Genomic DNA, 23,997 nt, shown 5'->3' on the forward strand with positions numbered 1-23,997 from the left:
TGGCCTGGTGGTCCTCCAGGACAGGGTTGGGAACCACTGCTGTATGCAACTCAGGGGTAAACATAGCACTGAATCAAATCTGTCATATGAATCTGAATCCAGTTGGCAACCTTAGCTCTAATGTTTCCTACCTTTCGAAAACTGGGCGGACAGGGTAGCGGCAGCACTACACAAAACTACATCTACCAGAATTCTCCACTGGACGTGACGTAAACGCTTTGGAACTAGAACAGACCAAGCGGTCCCTAAAATTATTCCAGGGAGTAAACAATGGCTCCTGGGAATGACGTGGTAGACACGCGGTGACGCGCTGCGATTTTTTTTCCACTCCCAGTCTGTGACGTCGTAGGCCGGCGGCCATCTTCCTGTAGGAGGAGTTTGGTGGGTTGCGGCAGTCGCTTGTTCTCTTTCTGGCGCCAGGTCGGTCGGGGGGTCATGTCTTCGGAGAGCCAGGAGCTGAAACCTTCGGAGGAAGCGTCCACTGAGGAGCAAAAAGTGAGTGGGCGGGGGACGTGTGAACTGGGGATGGGTCGTCGGACTCCGCGGGCCTGGGGGGTGGTAGGAGGACCCTCTCACCCTTCGGATTTTGTGGGCGCGGCTGAGGCTTCTCTGGCACTCTGGGTTTTGTGGAGGCGGCCGGCGAGCGCGTGGTCCTCGTGCAGCCTCCCTTTACCTGCCGTCCTGCAGCCCTAGCGGTGATGTTTGGTACAGAATGAAGTTTCTGACCCTCCCTGGCTTCTTGCCGCTGGTGACTGTCCAGGGTGCGGTCCCAGCTCTAGTGCCATCTTTCTTGGAAGAGTAACTTTTTGCTGGGCCTTGCCCAGGGAAGAGCAGCGATCTTCTTACCTGGAAAGGACGTGCCTTTTGCGTAGGGTGATCATTGAGCTGTCATAATCAAAGTGCGGGAAAGCGTTGTCCGTGGAGCTCAGCTCAAGATACCGCGATTTCGACAGACTTCTAAAGTGCCTTAGTGATAGGCTAGGGCAGGGGTCTCAAAGTCCCTCCTTGAGGGCCGTAATCCAATCGGGTTTTCAGGATTTCCACAATGAACACGCATGAGATCTATGTGCATGCACTGCTTTCAATGCATATTCATTGGGGAAATCCTGAAAACCCGACTGGATTCCGGCCCTTAAGGAGGGACTTGGAGACCTCTGGGCTAAGGATGTGTTCTGTGTCCATAGGTTTCTTTCTTTATCGAGGCAGATGTACCAGTATTTTGCTACTGAACCTAGCTCCCCCACCCCCTTTGAATATACACTGTAATTTCATTGCTTCATTCGAGGCAATATTTGTAACCGAGCCAACCGTGGGTGCATCCATCCAAAGAGAAAGTAGTATTGCTTATACAGGCAGTCCCCAGGCTAAGGACGAGTTACGTTTTTAAAGCTGTTCTTAAGTTGGATTTGTATGTAACTCAGAACTTGTAGATTTTAAGATTCTTGCTGCTTATAACATAAGAATTGCTGCCCAGCAGTCTGCTCACGCGGCGGCCCTTAGGTCAAAGACCCGTGCCCTAACTGAGACTAGCCTTACCTGGTTCAGCAGGAACTTGTCTAACTTTGTCTTGCATCCCTGGAGGGTGTTTTCCCCATATAACAGCCTCCGGAAGAGCGTTCCAGTTTTCTACCACTCTCTGGGTGAAGAACAACTTTCTTACGTTTGTACGGAATGTATCCTCTTTTAACTTTAGAGAGTGCCCCCTCGTTCTCTCTACCTTGGAGAGGGTGAACAACCTGTCTCTATCTACTAAGTCTATTCCCTTCATTTTCTTGAAAGTTTCAATTATGTCCCCTCTCAGTCTCCTCTTTTCAAGGGAGAAGAGGCTCAGTTTCTCTAATCTCTCACTAAACAACTCCTCCAGCCCCTTAACCATTTTAGTCGTTCTTCTCTGGACCCTTTTGAGTAGTACTTGTCCTTCTTCATGTATGGTGACCAGTGCTGGATGCAGTATTCCAGGTGAGGGTGTAGCATGGCTTGGTACAGCGGCATGATAACCTTCTCTGATCTGTTTGTGATCCCCTTCTTAATCATTACTAGCATTCTATTTGCCCTTTTCGCCACCGTGCATTACGTGGACAGCTTCATTGACTTGTCTACCAGTACTCCCAAGTCTCTTTCCCTACCAGTGTTCCCTCTAAGGTTCAGTATGCACAACTACGCACTGTTCTTAATGTGGCCATGCATCATTCCTGAATCTGCTACAGGAGAAGTGTAGGAGTCTATGCCTCTGGAAATACTGCTTCGTGAAATCAAATGAAGTCGCAACCATTGCCTGTACAGTAACTTTTGTAGTTTCTGCATACACACACAGTAGTTATAGTAATTTACATATTGATATCCATGTGTAGGCAGTCTTGTACAGATTAATGATTAAGATCTTTCGATAGCCTTATGCTAAATCATGTGGGATGCTAAAGAAATTGTTTACTAAGCTGTATTAAATAGCTAGTATGGATTTTAAATGGTGGTAGAAGTTAGTGAACACCAGCAATGCAATACAAAACCCTGCATTAGTTGCTGCTAGGGTGTGAACTGGGCAGGTCAGAGGAATGGCCAGCTGTGACAGCTAGGGCATAGGTCAGTACTAGTGCTGCCCGATTTCCGATTCGAATCGGGTGAATCGATTCAAATAGATTTGTATTTAGAAAAAAATCAGCTTCGCTGATTCGGGACCCAGCCCTCCTCCCTGTGCCTTCAGTCTCCTACAGCAGGAGTGGCAGCGCTGCCTCTTGCTGGCCATCCACTGCCCCTCCTGCTGGGGCAGCGAAAGTCAGTCGGGAAGTGCTGGTGTCCTCCGGCTTCCCCCCTGGCCTCCTGCTCTTACTTTCACTGCGGAGCGGAGCAGCCTGTACAGCGGATTGCCGGTGCTTTAGTGATCCTTGCAGGCTGCCATCATCTTCAGGAGAACATTCACTCTGCTGCACCCAATTGGGCAGGAAAATCAATTCAATAGGCTGAATCAAATCGAAATTTTTTTTCCCTGAATTGGGCAGCACTAGTCAGTACTGCACTCTATCATCTTAGATGCCCTTATATGTGAGGATGCCCCTTAGCAGTAGTACCATGACAAGACCACTAGGGGTGAGAGGGGGTCATCATTGCTATTTTGGTACCTGGCACAGTACCGGATGGGAACTAATGAAGTCCACGGTTGCCTGGACCCATTAAGAATCACAGTGGCTATTCCTGGGGATGGTGCTTATGCCTAGGGGGTGAGTGTATGCTTTTGGAAGCAGTGTCTCTGACTTGGAAATTGGTTCAGGGCGAGTTTATCGAAGAAGGTGATGATATGGGGGAATTGGAAGGGGGAAATATGGAAGTGGGAGGGATGCACTGCTGTAGCAGTTCCCCTCCCCTACAGCCCTGTTGTGCTTGTATTGTTATACAGTGTCTACATGGGAAAACCTGTGCTGGCCCTGCTTATAACAGTGTTATGTATGTGTGCTCTGTGCATTAATACAGGGCTGATGCTAGATATGACCCCCCTCCCCCATATTTACTCACAGATTTTGCACTTTAAACTTTCCACTAGTACAAAAATGCCCCTACATTTTTCAGTCAAAGTCCTATAATCCTATGGCACTGTCTTAAATATATCTTTCAAGTCCCCTCAAATATATGTATCAATCACTATTATAGGACTTGTATATATCACAAATTTCCCTTATCTTATACAGGACGCCTCAGCCCCATCACTCCGCCGCTGTGTTAATTCTTGCTTGCGGGAAGAATTACGGGGCACTTCATCATTGGCTGTACCTTTATGTTTTTTTCAGACTCCCAGGCGTTGACTGATGGAAAAGCTAAGTACACAGATAAATGTTTAGAGAACTTTATTTATTAAGTGAAATATAAAGATAGAAAAACACAACACTAAAAATGAAAAAAACATAAAGGTACAGCCAATGATGAAGTGCCACGTAATTCTTCCCGCAAGCAAGAATTAACACAGCGGCGGAGTGGTGGGGCTGAGGCGTCCTGTATAAGATAAGGGAAATTTGTGATATATACAAGTCCTATAATAGTGATTGATACCTACATTTTTCAAGGCATCTGTGCTCCTTAGTTATGTTTGTTTTGATTTGATAAAATTGCCCTTATTGCATGGCAAATCAGAGCAATGAAGAAATCCATCCTGTATTTTATAGAGTTCCTTCTTATTTTTGATCAAGCTAAAAACTGTGAATAATCGAAACCGCAAATACTGAAACCACAAATACGGAGGGAGAAGTGTAAATCTTGATGCAGTAAAAAATTGATCTGCTATGTTCCTGTTCTACAGTACACCCCTCAGGATTTTGAATACTACGATTATATCTCCCCTCAGCCATCTCTTTCCAAGCAGAAGAGCTCTAACCTGTTTACTCTTTCCTCATCTGAGAGGAGTTCCATTCCCTTTATCATCTTGGTTGCTTTGCTTTTGAATTTTTTCTAGTGGTGAAGAGAACGAGAGGGCACTCACTAAAGTTAGAAGGTGCCGATGTAAGATCAACCCCCTCCACAGGAGGAAGCTTCCCTTCTTCCAAGGAGGTGCTCCTGCAAATGGCAGGACTCGCCAGAAAGCTCCTCCAAACTCTATTATTATTATTATTAAACTAAAGAATTAGACTTTAAAGCCTACTTGGACAGAATAGAATGTTCTAAAGTAAAGTAACATCGCTTACCGTAATCACAAGAAAACAGCCAGCTGATATCCCATTAAAGAAGTTTCAGAAAGAGTTCTTTGATCGATTAAAGGACGTGGAAAAGAGTGGCCGCTCATCAAAACTGACCATAAAAGAATCCATCTTTGTTTATCCAGAGGTTATTAGTGATATAGCTAGAACTAGTGCTGCCCAATTCAGGAAGAAAGATTTCAATTCAATTCAGCCTATTGAATCGATTTTTTGATTCAATTTTGATTTTCCTGCCCAATTGGGTGGTTTTTTTTGTGTGTGGTTTTTTTTGTTTTGTTTTGGGGTTTTTTTCCCCAAACATCCTAGTGAGTTTATTTTATAGCCTATTCACCCCTTTTATAGCCTCTTCACCCCCTTTGCCTTCTCCTATCCACACTGGCACTGTGGTGTAAACAAAACAAAAAAGACTTTTCCTCTCTCTGTTAAATCCTAGTTCACATTCACGGTCTAACATCACCTCTGGCAGGATACGCATTTCAATCACAAAACAGAAAATAAAATTTTTTCCACCTTTTGTTGTCTGGTCATTGTTCAAATCATTTTGGTCCCAGGCTCTGGTTGGCTTCTAATAACTCGCTTGCCAGGGTCTCCTGCCCATTTGTTGTTTTCTTCTTTCTCGGTGCTAGCCATCCATCTTCCATCTCTGTCCTCCCCTTCTGTTTCCCTTCCCTTCCCCGGAGGTCTGCCATCTTTCCTTTTTTTTTTCATCTCCATCCCCAGATCCACCTTTTCTCAACTACCGTTTCATCCAGCATGTCTCCCTCCTTCCCCACCACCCCAAGGTCTACCATCTCTCCCTTTCTCTTCCCAACTACCCTCCTATCCAGTATCTCTATACCCCCCCTCCACACCATCCCTTGTGTCCAACTTCTCTCCCTTTCTGTTCCATCTCTCTCCCTCTCCTCTGTTTTTAGACCCTTTTTTTTCTTCCCTCCCCCAGTCTGGCATATTCACGTCTCTATGAACCCCCCCTTCTCTCCCTCAATGTACTTCTACACCAGGGCCCCCCTCCTTTGAAGGTCTGTTTCCCCTCCCCCCTCCCTTGAAGGCCTGTTTCTCTCTCTCTGCCCCCTCCCTCCCTTGAAGGCCTGTTTCTCTCTCTCTCCCCCTCCCTCCCTTGAAGGCCTGTTTCTCTCTCTCTCCCCCCTCCCTCCCTTGAAGGCCTGTTTTTCTCTCTCTCTCTCTCTTCTCCCCCCTCTCCCTTGAAGGCCTGTTTCTCTCTCCCCTCCCTCCCTTGAAGGCCTGTTTCTCTCTCCCCTCCCTCCCTTGAAGGCCTGTTTCTCTCTCTCTCCCCCTCCCTCCCTTGAAGGCCTGTTTCTCTCTCTCTCCCTCCCTTGAAGGCCTGTTTCTCCCACACACCCCGCCCCCTGCCTCCCAGTCTTACTTTTACTTAATTCCAGCAGCGGAGCAGCCTTCAGCGAGGATTGCCATTGCTAGCAATCCTTGCAGGCTGCCTTCGGCCTCCGGAGCTGTCTTCCCTCTGCCGCTGTCCCGCCCCTCCTCTGACGTTAGAAGCAGGATTGCGGCAGAGGAAACAGCTTCAGAGGCCGATGGCAGCCTGCAAGGTTCGCTAAAGCACCAGCGATCCTCTTTGCAGGCTGCTCCGCTGCTGGAATTAGGTAAATCAAGTTTCAAGTTTATTGGGATTTGTTATCTACGCAATATCATATATTTCAATGTGAATAACAATTGTTTTTAAAATAACAATTAAAAAATTGGGGAGGACAAAACAAGATAATATAAACAAATTTTGACATTCTATTACAAACTGGTACAAAAGGCAAAGGGGTGAACTACAGTTTTTAAGGAAAGAAAAAAACATTTAAGGAAAACCACATATGGTGGGATCACATAACCAGAATATAAAGTAAAATAAAGGATATTTTGGTGACCTACTCATAAAACTCATTAAAAACTAGGATTTAGTACTTGTAGATATTGTTTTCTATGCTTTGAAAGCATCCTTGTACAAAAAACTTTTAAGGGAGTGCTTGAATTTTTCTAAAGAAGGTTCATTATGTAAAAATAGTCGTAAATTGTTCCAGAGCTGGGGTGCTATGACCGAAAAGATAGTAGATCTCCTGGTCCCTATTACTTTTAAAGACGGAATAGTTAGTAGATGTTGTGTTGATCTAAGTGTCCTGGATGAAGAATATGGTATCAAAAGACGGTCCAAAAATAACGGCGCATGTGAATGTTGAATTTTAAATGTTAACAGTATGATTTTAAAAGTTATTCTGTGTGTGATTGGTAGCCAGTGTGCAGTTTGTAAAAGTGGTATAACGTGGTCATATTTTTTTGAATTTGTTATCATTTTTATTGCTGTATTTTGTATTATCTTTAGTCTTTTTATTTCTTTATTGGTTATGCCATGGTATAAAGTATTGCAATGGAAGAGTGGGAGGCCAAGGGGAGGAAACCAGACACTGCAGCACTTCCCGACCCTCTTCCCCTAAATCAGGAGCAGCAGTGGCCGACAAGCAAGAGGCAGCATTGCCGCTCTTGCTTTAGGGGGCGAGGGTCAAGGGGGGAGGGTCAGTCACCGAATCGGGAGGCCAATTTTTTTTTTTTTTTTTTTTTTTTACAACGAATAGATTTGAACCGATTCACCCAAAGTGAATAGGTGAATTGATTCGAATCGGGCAGCACTAGCTAGAACTGAAACAGCAATGGCACCCACCCAAGTCAATGTTGAGACTATTTTTGGCACTAAAAATTGTCAAATCAGATTTAAGGGTTTCTATGAGAGATTTGGCAGAAGCAATTCTGCTTCTTAGAACCGCTTATTTTATTTTTAATTTTCAAACCATGCTTTTTAACTTATTAGGTTGTATGTTTTTGATGATTATACCTATTTTACATTTTATAGTCTTATCGAGTGTCTGTAATTTCTTTAATAAATGAGCCACAATGGCATAGCTATAGCCTTTAGATCCCAGCTTTAACAGGTTAGGGTTCTAAAAAGTAGCCTGATGATTCACGTTGGCAGTGATGAAATGCCTTGTATGCTGCATGCTTGCAATCGATGCAGAATATATGTAATTAATATATTATTCATTTCCTATATAGATATATACATAAGTGGGAGTTAAATAGCAAATTTGGGGCTCCTGGAATCTGAGTCAGAGGTTTTATGTACCGACTCCACAGCACTGCTTATTTTTCAATATTTTCTTCATAGAGCGTGGTCAAACAGGTTGAGAAAGCATTAGTGAAAGCTAGAAGGATGCTAGGGTGCATAGGGAGAGAGATGGCCAGTTGGAAAAAGAAGGTATCGATGCCCCTGTGTAAGACTGGTGAGACCTCATTTAGAATATTGCAATCCTAGAGACTGCACCTTCAAAAGATATAAATAGGATGGAGTTGGTCCAGAGGAGGGCTACTAAAATAGTCAGTGACCTTGTATAGGGGCAGACTTAAATATCTCAATATGTATACTTTGGAGGAAAGGTGGTAGAGAGGAGATATGATAACATAAGAATAGCCTTAGCAAGTCAGACCAATGGTCCATCTAGCCAGGCTTCACAGTGGCCAATCCAGGTCACTAGTACCTGGCAAAAACCCAAATAATGGCAGCATTCAATGCTACCGATCCAGAGCAAGTAGTGGCTTCCCCTGTGTCTGTCTCAATAACAGATTATGGACTTTTCCTCCAGGAAATTCTTAAAACCAGCTATGTTAACTGCTCTTATCACAGCCTCTAGCAATAATGCATTCCATAGTTTATTCTCAAAGTGAAAAAATTTATTCCTATTGTTTTTTTAAAGTAGTTTCCTCTAACTTTGAGTGTACACTAGTCTTTGTAATTTTTGACAGAGTAAAAAAATCGATCCACTCAGGATTTTGTAGACGTCAATCATACCTTCCCTCAACCATCTCTTTTCCAAACTGAAGAGCCCTAATCTCTTTAGCTTTTCCTCATATGAGAGGCATTCCATCCCCTTTATCATCTTGGTCACTCTTCTTTCGACCATTTCTAGTTCCGCTAATCTTTTTTGAGATAAGGTGACAAGAATTGAACGCAATACTCCAGCTGAGGTCGCACCATGGAGCGATAGAGGCATTATAACATTCTTAGTCTTTATAACCATCCCTTTTTTAATAATTCCTAGCACCTTTGGTTTTTGGCCACCGCATATTGGGCGGAAGATTTCATTGTATTGTCTACAATGACCATCGGATCTTTTTCTTGTGTACTAACCCCCCAAAGGTGGACCCTAGCATCTAGTAACTATAATTTAGGTTATTCTTCCCAATGTGTATCACTTTGCATTTGTCCATGTTAAATTTCATCTGCCATTTGGATGCTCAGTCTTCCAATTTCCTAAGGTCTGCCTGCAATTTTTCACAATCTGTATGCATTTTAACAACTTTGAAGAGTTCTTTGTCATCTACAAATTTAATCACCTTACTCGTTCCTATTTCCAGATCATTTATAAATAAGTACAGATCCCTGTGGCACTCCATTATTTAACCTCCTCCATTGAGAAAAATGACCATTTAACCCTACCCTCTTTTTTTTTTTTAAGTCTGATAACCATTTCCTAATCCACATTGCCTCCTATCTCTGTGACTCTTTAATTTTCTCAGAAGCTTCTCATGAGGAACTTTGTCAATAGCTTTCTGAAAATTTAGACACTACATCAATCAGTTCACCTTTATCCACATGTTTGTTCACATCTTCATAGAAGTCAAGCAGTTTGGTGAGGCAAAATCTCCCTTGGCTGAACCCATGCTGACTGTTCCATTAAAACGTTCAGTGAAGAAAAGATGTCAAAACACACAGTAGTGGAAGATCCAAAGTAAACTTTATTTAGTCAGCATAGACCATGGGTCTCAAAGTTCCTCCTTGAGGGCCGCAATCCAGTTGGGTTTTCAGGATTTCCCCAATGAATATGCATGAGATCTATGTGCATGCACTGCTTTCAATGCATATTCATTGGGGAAATCCTAAAAACCCGACTAGATTGCGGCCGTCAAGGAGGGACTTCGAGATCCCTGGCAGAGACTGTATGCTGCTGACTAAATAAAGTTTGCTTTGGATCGTCCACTGCTGTATATTTTGACATCTTTTTCTCACGACTCTTGTATCTAGATTGCTCTCCCCACTGTAGAGGTTTTTATCCCAGGACAAGCAGGCAGCATATTCTCATGTATGGGTGACGTCACCAACAGAGCCCGGTACGGACCACTTTAAAAGTGCATCGCCAATTTAAGAATTCAAAAAGTTTGTGATAGCCCGAACCGCACATGCGTGAGTGCCTTCCCGCCTGATGAGGGCACGCAGTCCTTCAGTTTCTTTTTCGTGGAGCTAAAAAGTCACATTTCAACGGCTGTTGAAAAATTTTATTTTCGCTGCCTTCCCGCTCTCGCGGTTTTCTGACTTTTTAGTCAGTTTTTTCTTTTCTTTGGTTTTTAGTTTAAAACAAAACAAAACCCAAAACTAAATAATTATAGTTGAAATATTTTTTTCTTTTACCGTTGGTTTGGTTTAGTGGGGCCTTATGGGTCACCATACTGTTTTCTCCCCACTTTGTCTGTTTTTGTATTCAGGTTTTTCCTGCTCAATTTCTATCTGAGCGGTTGCTTTGCGGGGGGAAATTGTCTTCACCGGCATCCTTCAATAGTTCTAACAATGTCGGGACCTTGGCCTTGCCATTTTCTTCTTCTCATACTCTTCTCCTCGCCACCGCATTTTCGTGCGGGTTCTTCAGAAGCAGTTTCCCTTCAGCGCCGTCAGGAATCCGACCCCATATCTTTCTGAAGCGGTGGGTTTTTTCACCACATGCTTCTCTTTCCACTTCAGTAGGGTTAAGAATTCTTCTTTGTAACTTTTTGGTTGAGTGTAAAGACAGTCTCCTGTACGTAATACCATCTTGTAATTGTCTCAAAATTGCACATCTTGCACCACGATCACTCCCCCTTTATCTGCTTTCTTGATGACATTGTGTCATCATTTCTCAAATTCGATAAGGTTGGCAGATATGTAACTAAAATTTTGTCCACAGAGACCTGTTCTATAAAAGCTTGTTAATTTTGTTTTGTGTTTGTTTTTTTTGTTTTGGTTTCTAGAAGCGTAAAACACATAATAATGGTATAACGGGGTCAGCATTAGGAAGTGCAGTGCTGGGGAGTAGCTTGACTAAGATGGCGGCTGGTTGCTGGTGATGAGATGCCACGGCTTGCCTGACAGATTTTCTTACCATTTTCATGGTTAAACATAAGTCTAAACTCTAGGTTTACCTGGAGGAATCTTCAGTGCCAGTTGGCCCGATGGGCGCCTTTCTCCATCGCGGGGCTCGAACAAGTGAGACGGAGTTTTCCTCGGCAGTGGGAGGCATGCAGGCTGAAGTGTCAGCACTCTCCCTTGAGGCAGCATTTCTATCTCCGGAGGAGCGGAGTCCTCCGAGTCACCCTGGGGCATCGGAGCAGAAGATGGAGGCAAGAACGCCCCGGAGTGTTCTCTGTCCCGACCAGCTGAGTCCGGTGTTTGACTCTGCAGGAGGAGTACAGAAGCCAATCCAGTCATCAGAGCACTCAGAGGAGCTGAAACAATGGATCCCTCAGGATTTTCTCAAACTGAATTCATCTACTGCTAAGGCTACAGGTACTTTATTGCCATCAGAGAGTCTTGGCCTAGAATTCATTCCTATGCAAAGACCCAAGGTCTTCAATATGGAAGTACTTTGGGAAGCAATATCTAATTTACAACTCTCTTTGGGGACTCAAATGCAGCAACTTACAGCTCGTTATACTACTTTAGTTTCAGAAAATTTGGATTTGAAAAATAGACTATCTAATCTGGAAAATAAGGTGGATGGACATGAGACCCGAGTAAAAGCTGTGGAGTTCCAGGCCCTAACTTGGGTTAGGGACAGTGGAAATGTTGGAGAATATGACCAGGAGGTGTAATCTTCGGATTACGAATTTCCCAAAATTACCACTCAATATATACATTTAAGAAATACTTGAGAGAAGTTTTGAAAGTTCCTGAATCCTCTTATCCGTCTTTCTCAAAAATTTATTATCTACCAAATAGATCTATAACTCAGAACCCCAACCAGCAGAATTTGCTGATAGTTTGGACTTAACAAATTTCCTGGAGAGATCAGATAATGAGGCATCGGCAACTGCAATGCTGCTTGTACAATTTGCAATCAATTCGGACAGAGAATGGATGCTTTAAATTGTTTTTTACATTTAAGGATTTTCCATTTATGTAAAAAATAGTGAGAATATATCCAGATGTGTCACGACTGACCCAAAAGAGAAGAAAACAGTTTCTTATTTTGAGACCTAGGGTATTGCAGTTAGGGGCAATGTTCATTCTGAGATACCCCTGCAAATGTGTGATGGCCTATCAAGGGAATAGATATGTCTTTTTCGAACCTCAACAGTTGACTAAGTTTATTTCCGCTAAAGAGCAAGGTGTTGTAACTTCCTAAGAATCCCTTCTTCAGAATCAGCTCAGTGAAGTTTAGTTTGTGTCCCCAATCAGCCACATCTTTATTTTCCTTTGTACACTTTAGTTAGTAATAGTAAAGTTCAGTGAATTCACAGCGCTCCTCCCTTTTATTAATGACTAACTAAAAACCAGTATATTTGATTCGTGAGTTCACTTTTGTATCTTTGAATTTATGGGAGGATGTTTTCAGATATAATTATTCATTTGATCTAATTTGTTTTTCCAGATTTCTCTTTTTATTCAAATATATTAAAACTGGTATTGTATTATTTCTTGTTTTTGACTAAAGTTATGTCAAAATGGATAAAATGAAAATAAAGAATAATAATGGTATAACGCAAACGGGCCATTTTAAAGTTTAAAGAATTTTTTAGCGCCAATAATCACTTTTAAGTACGCATGCACCGGCGTCTTTTTGATCACACGGAACTATCATTTAGAGCAGTGTTTTTCAACCTTTTTTGGGCAAAGGCACACTTGTTTCATGAAAAAAATCACGAGGCACACCACCATTAGAAAATGTTAAAAAATTTAACTCTCTGCCTATATTGACTATATATAAAGTAATTCTCTTGAATAGGAATCAAATAAACACAAAGAAAGTATTTTATAATTACTTTATTACGAAATAAAAATTATAAAATACTTTATTCAGTGCGAAACCTGGGCCTGTTTGGCTGAACACAAAGCTGATATTCTGGCTGGAATCGAAGAAAGACACACACGTAGCTCTTCGTCAACAGCTCTCAGTCTCTCTCTGTATTTGGTTTTTATAGCATACAAAAATAGGCAAATATACCCTCCATCCTTTTTATTAAACCACAATAGCAGTTTTTAGCGCAGGGAGCTGCGCTGAATGTCCAGCGCTGCTCTTGACGCTCATAGGCTCCCTGCGCTAAAAACCACTATTGCGGTTTAGTAAAAGGTGACCATATTGTAAAATATAGACAGCAGATATAAATTCAGAACTGTGCATAGTAAGTGAAGGGAAGTTTTCATCTCTGGGAATTTACCCAGTTAACTATTAAGTTATTTGGGCAAATTCCTTTGAAAACTGTGGTAATACTGCCTCTACTTTGCTAAATTTAAAATAAAATCATTTTTCCTACCTTGTCTGGTGATTTCTGGTTGCACTTTCTTCTTCTGACTGTGCATCCAATCTTTCTTCCCTTCTATCAGCCTGTATGCTTTCTCTCCTCCACACCTCATTCCCTCCCCCAACTTTTTCTTCCTCTCTCCCTGACCTTTCTTTCTTTTTCTCTTCTTTCCTTCTGTTTCCCTGCCTGCCCCCTTTCTTTCTTTCTCCCTGCCGTTCCCCAAGCCACTGCCACTGCCGCTGCCATCGGGGAACAGGACCCACCAATGGATAACAGGCCCCAAAGCCGACGCCGACGCATGCTCTCCCTGACATCAATTCTACAATCGGAGAGGAAGTTCCGCCCAGCCAGGCAGCGATTGGCTGGCCCGAACTTCCTCTCCGACTTAGAATTGACGTCGGGGAGAAGAAGACTTATCGGCGAGCTACTGGCGAGCTACTGGCGCCCCTGCCTCGGGCCCCCTGTCAGCTCCGGGCCCGGCGGCCCTGCGGCACACCAGGCAACATCTCGCGGCACACTAGTGTGCCGCGGAACAGCGGTTGAAAAACACTGATTTAGAGAGTGTGCACGCTGGTGTTTTTGTGAGCAGAATGCCATAAACAGTAAGTCCTGAGGCATTCTAAAATAACAAATGTAGTTCATGAAATTATTCTGGGCTCTTTATTTAGACCTGTTTTGTCTTATCTGCAGACGTCCCCTGTTGAATGGATTCAATCCTTGAAAAAGCTTTTGTAAAATGAAACGGGTCCCATTAGGGATACATTGAACCTTTACCATGTTCACGAAGTTGTGGGAATCGTTTGCACAATACTCCTAAAATAAGTTCTTTTGAAATTGTTGCTTATTGCAAAAATTTACATTTAGATCATATTTGAATGACCAAGTTTTGATAAATTTTTTTTCATAATTATCAAGAAGGAGGTGACGGATCAATGAAAGAAACCGGAACCCAGATACTCAAACTTGTTTATCCTTTTTGGAACGTCTGTGGGGTTTACTGAGATTCATCCCTCCCTTGCCTAGCATTGCTTTGGACATTTCTTGAGATCATATACTGTAAGCATATGAGTCATAATCAGATCTCCTCATCCTGTTTGAGTTATAGTGATTTCAATTACCTTGCCACTGCTGGGTCAGACCAGTGGTCCATCATGCCCAGCAGTCCGCTCATGCAGTTTTCCTTGGGTCAAAGACCAGTGCCCTATTTGAGTCTAGCCTTACCTTCGTATGTTCTGGTTCAGCAGGAACTTGTCTAACCTTGTCTTGAATCCCTGGAGGTTGCTTTCCCCTATAACAGCCTCTGGAAGAGCATTCCAGATTTATACCACTCTCTGGGTGAAGAAGAACTTCCTTACGTTTGTACGAAATCTGTCCCCTTTTAACTTTAGTGAGTGCCCTCTTGTTCTCTCCACCTTAGAGAGGGTGAACAATCTCTCTTTCTCTACTAAGTCTATTCCCTTCGTTATCTTAAATGTTTTGACCATGTCTCCTCTTTTCAAGGGAGAAGAGGCCCAGTTTCTCTAGCCTCTCACTATACGACAACTACTCCAGCCCCTTAACTATATTTTTTGCTCTTTCCTGGACCCTTTCGAGTAGTACTATGTCCTTTTTCATGTATGGCGACCAGTGTTGGACGCAGTATTCCAGGTGGGGGCACACCATGGCCCAGTACAGCGGCATGATAACCTTCTCCGATTTGTTTGTGATCCCCTTCTTAATCATTCATAGCATTCTGTTTGCCCTTTTTGCCGCTGCCGCACATTGGGCAGACAGCTTCATTGACTTGTCTACAAGTACTCCCAAGTCTTTCCTGGGGGGTCTCTCCGAGTACCATACCAAACATCCTGTATTCGTGTATAAGATTTTTATTACCAACATTCATCACCTTGAACTTATCCACTTTGAACATAATTTGCCATTTCGCGACCCATTCCTCAAGCGTGTTTGTCTCGTCATAGGTCTTCGCAATACTTCTGTGTCCTCACTACTCTCATTAACTTTGTTTTGTTTGCAAATTTAATCACCTCACTTGTCGTACCAATTTCCAGGTCGTTTATAAATATGTTGAAGAGCACGGGCCCGAGCACTGAACCCTGCAGCACTCCACTTGTGATGCTTTTCCAGTTCGAGTATTATTCCAAAGACTGCTAGAGAGGTAAGATTCCTAGATGTCAAATGACCTGTTTCTTGGAGGAACTAGTCCGATGGGTCCAGATAGCTTCCCTCCCTTCCTGCCGCTGGCACAAACCTTGTAGAACGAGCCATCAAAAACACACCATGTCATTCTTTACTTCAGTGCTCTGCCTGCCTCTTGGGTCCTGCGCATGGAACTGGGAGCTTCTCTGAAAATGCTACGCTAGAGGATATGGATTTTGCCTGCCACTGAAGTCTGGCTTACCGGTCTGTAATTTGCTGGATCTTTCCTAGAACCCTTTTAAAAAAATCGACATAACAATGACCACCTAAGAGCTTAAATTTAGCTTCCAGAACCTCCCTCCCACATTTTCCCATGTCCTATGTACCAAGACAACTGACTCCTCCCCAGCACTATCTAAAATCTTATCTAAGTGATGCTTGAGGTCTGCCACCTTTGCACCAGGCAGGCAAGTGACTAGGCGATCCTCACACCCACCAGCCACCCAGCTATCTACATGCCTAATGATGGAATCAATAACTACAACAGCTGTCCTAACCTTTCCTTCCTGAGCAGAAGCCCCTGGAGATACATCCTCAGTTCGAGAGGATATTGCACCCCTTGGTGGACAGGTCCTGGCTACAGGATTATTTCCTACTTCACCAGGGTAATGCTCTCCTTTTAGGAGACCTCCCTCCTCCAAAACAGCACAGTGGCTGCGAGACTGCAGGTGGGACTTCTCTGCAAAATCCCTGTAGGTTACCTCTAAATACTTCACTGTTTCCTTCAGCTTCTCCAAGTCTGCTACTCTAGCCTCAAGGGAACGGACTTGTTCTCGAGAGCTAGGAGCTCTTTGAAGCGAGCGCACACACATAGCTTCTCGCCAATTGGGAGATAATAGTACATGTGATACTCAGTGCAAGAGACTGGATAGCACCCCTCTTGCTGCTGGACTACTCTCTGCATCCTATTATTGGGTTGACTAATTATACCCTATTTTATTAAGAATATATTTAAGACTAGTATAGAGAGCCTTAGGATTATTTTATATTCTTTATTTAGTGTTTGATTCTTAGCAGGTAATGAAATATAGTAAGAATATGTAATAAGAGTCCTGTTGTCCTAATTAGAATGATTGACTATAAATTAAGACTATAAGTAAAGAAATGAGCTAGGGGAGGGTAGAAGGAAATAAAGACTGAGCCAGACCCTGCTCTGCCTGTCTGAGACTGTTTCTAGCAGAAAGTTTTACTTTATCTAGATCTCCATAATCTGTTTAAATCAAGTTTTCAAAAACTTAATTTCTGAAAGTAGGGAATTCCAAATAACTGGCTCCTGCCATCCAATAGTTTTCCTTGTATGTAAAATTGAGGCAAATGCTATGATCTGTAGATGGAAGAAATGAATGTGGATAAAGAAATAGAACTACCCAAAAAGTATATTGAGTAGCCTAGCTAGCTCAGTAGTTGTTAATGAATTGGGTCAACCTCCCAACAAAGTGTATATTTGAAGGGAGAAAACATGTGACTTTTTATTCTAGGGAAGTATGAATGAGGAATACGTTATACAAAAAAACTTCTTTAATACCTGTAGTTTAGTCTTGATGATTGACCCATATCTTGGCCTGCAATTGGACTAGAGTAAGGGTGATCCTATCTACAAGGCAAGAGACTTTGAAAACAAGTGTTTGAAATGGGTAGCTAAGGAGATAGAATAAGGAGCATCTATTTATTTTGCTTGGTAGCACAATTGACTATCAGTTATTTCTAGGTATAAAAATACATGGTGTGGGTTGCAATGCTAATTTAAGAAATTCAGCTGCTGTTTTCATAAAGCTTCATGATAACACTTGTATTTTCTTATTGAAATCATAAAGCATTCATTGACTTTATTTGCCTTAGCAGGTGGCTGTTAATGAGCGCTGTATTGTGAGTAGCCTGTGTGTCAAAAGAATCCTCTCAATAGCATTTGTGTTTCAGGAAATGGAAGACAAAGTGACCAATCCAGAAAAGGCTGAGGAAGCAAAATTAAAAGCAAGGTATCCTCATCTGGGGCCAAAACCAGGAGGCTCAGATTTCCTGAGAAGACGCTTACAGAAAGGAGTAAGTTAATTTGTGGTCTTCAGTTTCCAAGTCCCCCACCCCTTTTTTCCCAAATGCAATGGCCTGAAGGTTCTAGGGACCCTTGCCATGGGTGGAGGGGGGGACATATTTTACAATTTTTGTGCCATTTCTTTGTTTCAAAGTCAAGGCTAAATTTTGGGGGAAATGGCCTAGAACTCAGTTCAGCATTTTTCAGATTCCAGAGTAATAGGGTTTTGCTGCATCCCTCTCTTTCCTTCTCTATTTCTCTGCGGTTAGAGCCCATTTTATTTCTCTTTGTCAATTCAGGATGGGATAATCTGTTCATTCTTGACTAGTTTCCAAAAAAATATTCTTTACTTTCTCCTCTTGATTAGACTAATAATAATTATTCATGCTGTCAATAACCTGTCAAAGGCCACTCGATTTGACCATATCACTCTGCTGCTCATTCAAAACCACTGGTTGCCTATTACCTCACGTGTTCACTTTAAAACCCTTATAGTCTGGTACTCCCTGTTACTTGTCACTAGCAGTACAGCATTACACTCCATCTAGAGCTCTTTGCTCTCTTGACATTTGGATTCCAGCAGTACGAGACATTCACTATCAGTCAAAAAGAAGTAAATCCTTTGCCTATTTAGCCTCTTCCTTACAGAATTCCCTTTCTCGTGTGCATGTTTGGAACCATCTTATCCAAGATTTAGGTCCTTGCTGAAGACATACTTACTTGAGAGGGCTTTTAATTTGCATGAAGACATGATTGTTCCTCCTAGTCCACTGACTCTAGTTAATCTCTGTGTTTTCCTGTTGATCCTCTTTTTCTCATAGTTTTTTGGTTTTTATTTTGCTCCTTTTTGTTATGACTCTTTAATTGATTTTAATTTGTGAACCATTTTTTATCTCTTGAGGAAGAATGGTATATCAGGCCAACAAACCATTTTGTAGTGGAGGGGATAAACCAGGAGCAGAGTAGAACTGTCACTCAGCTTCTAATTTAGGCCCCTCTTTGCATGTTGCTGTTGCCTCTAACCCATAAGCATTGGAATTTGGGAATGGCAGGGCCACTGGGGCCCTGGTCCCATCAAAATATTATTCTCCTGCAGTGGCTCTCCTCCCCTGTGATTTGGCATTTGTGTGTGCTCCCCCCCCCATGCAGCCTGAAGAGAAGGGGTACTGGAGGGAAGGGAGAGATTTTGGCCCTGAGAAGAAGGAAGGACTTGGAATAGGCACAAAGGGGCAATGAAAGATATAGGGAAGGATGGCAAAGTGGCACTACAACGGGACAAGATATATTTACATTACATTACAGATTTCTATTCCGCCATTACCTTTCGGTTCAAAGCGGATTACAAAAAGTTATGGAAGAAGGATGACAACGTTAGATCAGAGAAGGTTTCCAAGAGAGGGAAAAATAGGATTTGGGGTTAGGGAGGGGATGGTAAGAGGGGGGTAAAGCTTTATCATGGTATTAAGCTTGAAGAGTATAGTTTTTATTTCCTTTTTTTATTTCCTTTCTGTGTTTATGAACTTATGCAAAAATACAATTTACCTCTGTCAAAACTAACTTCTGTAGCTACAGATGGCCAGAAAAAAAAGTTCAATGGCCAGAAAAAAAAGTTTTGTGGCATTACTGTGAAAAAACCAAAGTGAAGCTTGTGACATATCCAAGATTCATCATTCGTATTGTATTATGCATCAAGAAGTATTATGCACAAAGGTAATAAACATAGAAAATGTGTTGACATTTGTCAAAAAAATTATCAATTTCATAAGATCTCGAGGCTTAAATCAGTGACAATTTTCTGCTTTCTTAAGTGAATTAGAATATTCCGGTTTGTCCTACTTTACTGAGGTACATTGGCTATCCTGCTCCATATTTCTTCTTTCAAGTATGCCATTTTTAAATAACTAAAAATCAAGTCACAAGATTGTTTTCTGATCCAGTATGGTTACAAGATTTATCCTGGAGGAAAAGTCCATATTCTGTTATTGAGAAAGACACGGGGGAAGCCACTGCTTGCCCTGTATCAGTAGCATGGAATATTGCTACACCTTGGGTAAAGATCAGATCATTACACATATGTGATCAAGTTAAAGCATTCCAATGTAAGCTAGTTCTTTGGAAAAAGCAGTTTAAAAATGAAGATTTAACGCACTTTCCAACGTGCAACATTAATCAAGTTTAGGTGAAATTGCATCGTATCAAAAATACGCAGAAAAAATTTTAAGCCTTGGAATTGAGTTTGAAATGAGATTTGTAGATTTTAAATCTTTGGAAGACAAGTTTTCTTTGTTAGATTTCTCAATAAATATAGAATCGATACCTAATCATATGCAAATGGAAGTAATTGAGATCCAGTGCAATTCAGATTTGAAGACCCCAAAATACAGTGAAGTTGGCTTGCTTGAATTTTACAAATATTTGCCAGCCAGTTTTGAAAATACTCAAAAATTTGCATATGAAATTATTTCCATGTTTGGAAATACTTATCGGTGCGAGCAGTTATTTACACTTAAGAAAGGAAATAACGTATATACTTGAATATAAGTCAAGACCTCCATTTTTTCCCCCCAAAAAGGAGGAAAAATGGTTGACTCGAATATAAGATGGGTGCTTAATATTCAAGTGCCATGCTCTACAAGGATCTTCACCCAGTATCCCCTACCTCACGCCCTCTCCTGCCAGGCTCTGCACCCAGCCCCCCTCACTACTTGCCAGGCTCTGCACCATGTCCCACCTTCCTGCCCTGTATCGTCTTCCCCCTTTGGTGGTCTAGTGGTATTCCTGGACAGGAGGAATCTGTCCCAGCCGATACTAACAATTATTTTACCCCCCTCTCCCCCCACGTACCTTTTCTCACATCCCTGGTGGTCCAGTGGTGTATGGACAGGAGCAAACTTTCTGCATTTCTGCCCTGTGCCCCTTCTTCCGAACTCGCAGTGCACAGGCACACAGGAGCGAGCTTCTCGAGCTCCCACCCGGCCCTGCGCTGCTAGCTTCTGTGTGCTATGAGATTGGAAGGAGGGGCACAGGGCAGGAGTATGGAAAGTTTGCTCCTGCTCATACACCACTGAACCACCAGGGATGTGAGGTACGCGGGGTACGCGGGGGTAAAAAAAGTTGTTGGTATTGGCCCGGACGGGAGGGATCCCTCCTGTCTTGGCCTACCAGAGGCCTGCATTAAGTCCGGGAGGGGGGTCGGGTGATGACCCGAATATAGGATGAGACCCCCATTTTTGGACCATTTGTTTAGCCCCAAAATCTCATTCTATATTTGAGTACATAAGAACGTAAGAATTGCCGCTGCTGGGTCAGACCAGTGGTCCATCTTGCCCAGCAGTCCGCTCACGCAGCAGCCCTTAGGTCAAAGACCAGTGCCCTAACTGAATCTAGCCATACCCGCGTACGTTATGGTTCAGCAGGAACTTGTCTAACTTTGTCTTGAATCCCTGGAGGGTATTTTCCCCTATAACAGCTTCCAGAAGAGCGTTCCAGTTTTCTGCCACTCTCTGGGTGAAGAAGAACTTCCTTATGTTTGTACAGAATCTATTCCCTTTTAACTTGAGAATGCCCCCTCGTGCTCTCTACCTTGGAGAGGGTGAACAACCTGTCTTTATTTACTAAGTCTATTCCCTTCATTATCTTGAATGTTTTGATCGTGTCTCCTCTGTCTCCTCTTTTCAAGGGAGACGAGGCCCAGTTTCTCTAATCGCTCACTGTACGGCAACTCCTCCAGCCCCTTAACCATTTTTGTCGCTCTTCTCTGGACCTTTTCGAGAAGTACTGTCTCCTATCAAATTCAGAATTACTGATATTCACCTTGGGCCGCTGCATGAGCAGACTGCTGGGCACGATGGACCACGGGTCTGACCCAGCAGCAGCAGTTCTTATGTTCTTGTATTCTTAATCACTGTGGACAAGATTTCCCCTGAAATAGGAAAAATAGTAGCATAGAAGAGATGCCAAGTGTCAGGAAGAAACCATTAATTTTATCGTTGCTCTTGTACTTTTCAAAATAAACCTAAGTTTCTATGAAAAATTATGTTTTTGCTTTTTTGTGGCCCACATAAACTTAAACCTTGTTTATTTGGCCTGTGTTGACTTTTTAGTTTGTCGTGCTTAGGTAAGTAGATCTAGCAATGTTTATATTTCATGTTTAACTTGCAATGGCTATTGAATTAGGAACTGAAATGTGTTTTGTCATTTAAAATTGTACACAACAGAAGTTTTTATGAATGGTTTTGTGTAGCCTGCTTAGATTGTATAGATTAACATGGGGATATATAAATGTGCCAAATAATACTTCAGATTTGGCACTTTTCTCTTAGTTTTCCTGGTGTAGTAGAAATCAAAAGGTGACCTCTTGTGAATAGTGAAAGTTGACTTTCTTTTTCAGCAAAAGTACTTTGATTCTGGAGACTACAATATGGCAAAAGCAAAGATGAAGAACAAGCAGCTTCCGGCTGCTGCTGCAGACAAGACTGAAATTACTGGTGACCACATTCCTACTCCACAAGACCTTCCACAGAGGAAACCTTCCCTTGTTGCAAGCAAATTGGCTGGCTGAATTTTTTTTCTTTTTCTTTTTCGAAAAACCAAACTGCATGAAACTTCATTCCCATTATTTCTCCTAAATATATGTTCTTATTTTCCTCCTTTTATTTCCTCCCCTTCCTAGGTTTCTGAAACTGATTGCTTTGCAGGTAATGGTAGCATGTGCTGCTATTATGAGGGGCGGGGTATTCAGTTAGAATAAAACGTGTGGCATTTGAATTAATTGGTAATACAAATAATGCACTGATATAAAAAAAAAAGACATGTTTTGTTAGATTAATGTAAAGAGTAATCTACTTGAAAATGAAATAAATGTACATAATACTGATTTCCTATTATAGGACTGGTTCCAAGAATTAACACTTGGTGGTTTTACAGATTTTAATGTCTGCATTTCTTTTTCACCAGAATTCATGTAGTATATGTTTGTAGTATTTAAGATAACTTTCTTGATGTTGCTTTTATTTTCTCCCATGTCTGTTGACTTACGGATGAAAGAACAGAAGTTTAGACCACAAGTTATGTCGGAAGGTAAAGCATGTTAACAAACAGACTGGGTTCTAAAGGTTTATTTCTCTGCACTCGGACCTATTAACTTGAATGGCCTTAAACCTGTTTCAGCTTTAACAATAGAACTTGACTTGGGCAATATTTGCCCATTGTGGTGTAACTTTTTGGGAACCTAAATGCTTAAAGAACATAGCCTGTTAAAGCTGATATTGTTTGGTAGTGTAGAACATTGTTCTTAAGATGTGAATGAAGTGTGCATGTGCATAGACTGTTGACTTCACTTTTGTGCCATTTTGTAAATACAATATTTTGCACAATTTCTTTGCAAATGTGTGGATTATTCCATTAGTGCTATAAGCTCTTTGCACTGAGTACATACATATGACCTCTTGCCACCTGGGAGCTAATAAAACATGAGACAATTGGTGCAAAAGACTAGATACAGCAGTTCCCATCTTACTACCTCTTTAGTATTTGTGAGTTGTTAAGTTCAAGGATACAGATAGAGGCAGAGATAGGTTTTAGACAGAGTATGGATAGAAGGATAAAAGGGATTAGAGAAGGATCACATTACAGGTCATGGGCCTGATGGGCCGCCGCGGGTGCGGACTGCTGGGCACGATGGACCTGGGGTCTGACCCAGCGGAGGCAACTTCTTATGTTCTTATGCTAATGGAAAAACAGTATTTAAACTGAAGTCCCCTAAGATTGCTAGCTATGCTTGGCTAAGATAATAATTATTTATAGGTTCCCCTCAGACCTAAAAAGACTGTTTTGCTGAGAGCTAATTACTGGTTTATAGAGATGAAACATGCGGCAAGAAAGTTTGTAATCGGGGTAAGGGCCTTTAAATCAATGATCAGGCCAGGGGTGGATGGGAGGGTAATTGAACTCTAAGCAGAGGTTTTCTTCAGCTACAAGCTGCACTGTATACCAATGATAAACTAAACTCTTAAACAGGAACTTTAAATGCTAGCTTGTACTCTGGTATATGAAACTGTAATATACTTTAAATGTTAAAACCATTCCTTAAATCCTGTCTGCTAGATAAGCAGAGGAACTTAAAATACTGAGATTTGTCTATCTTTTCTCAAGTTGAAAAGCAGAGAAAGTAAGTAATTTCTCAGAAGGTAAAATACTCACTACTAAAACTTTCTTCTCACATGGTTTGGACAAGGTACAGTATCTTTGAAGGATATTGCCAAAACAGGGAAGATAGGACATCCCAATAGGAAGGTTGCAATGAAGGCTGTAGTAGACCAGGTATCTTTAATTAAATAACAGATCTTAAAGATTGCAAATTCACTGTCTACTGTTGAGCAAGTTGTAAATGGGAATTAAAAACAAAATGAAAAATTAAGATGGGAGAGTTAGAATATATTGCATTAAATTAAAAGAGAGCTGGTGGAAGAAGATAACCAGTGGGACATTGTAATACCAGGGTAAAAATTATATTATAGTGCTGGGGTAGAT

General features: G+C 41.9%; 1 protein-coding gene across 1 annotated transcript; it reads left to right on the forward strand.

Moving 5' to 3' along the window:
• Positions 1-324: 324 nt before the first annotated feature.
• ARPP19 (cAMP regulated phosphoprotein 19) lies at positions 325-22,841 on the forward strand. Its single transcript, XM_033920989.1, has 3 exons — positions 325-495; positions 17,355-17,477; positions 21,857-22,841. The coding sequence occupies exons 1-3, from the start codon at positions 436-438 to the stop codon at positions 22,025-22,027; spliced, it is 354 nt and encodes a 117-aa protein (XP_033776880.1). The 5' UTR covers positions 325-435; the 3' UTR covers positions 22,028-22,841.
• The last annotated feature ends 1,156 nt before the right edge of the window (positions 22,842-23,997 follow it).

This window comes from Geotrypetes seraphini, chromosome 14 (genome assembly GCF_902459505.1).
Source record: "Geotrypetes seraphini chromosome 14, aGeoSer1.1, whole genome shotgun sequence".
Taxonomy (NCBI): domain Eukaryota; kingdom Metazoa; phylum Chordata; class Amphibia; order Gymnophiona; family Dermophiidae; genus Geotrypetes; species Geotrypetes seraphini.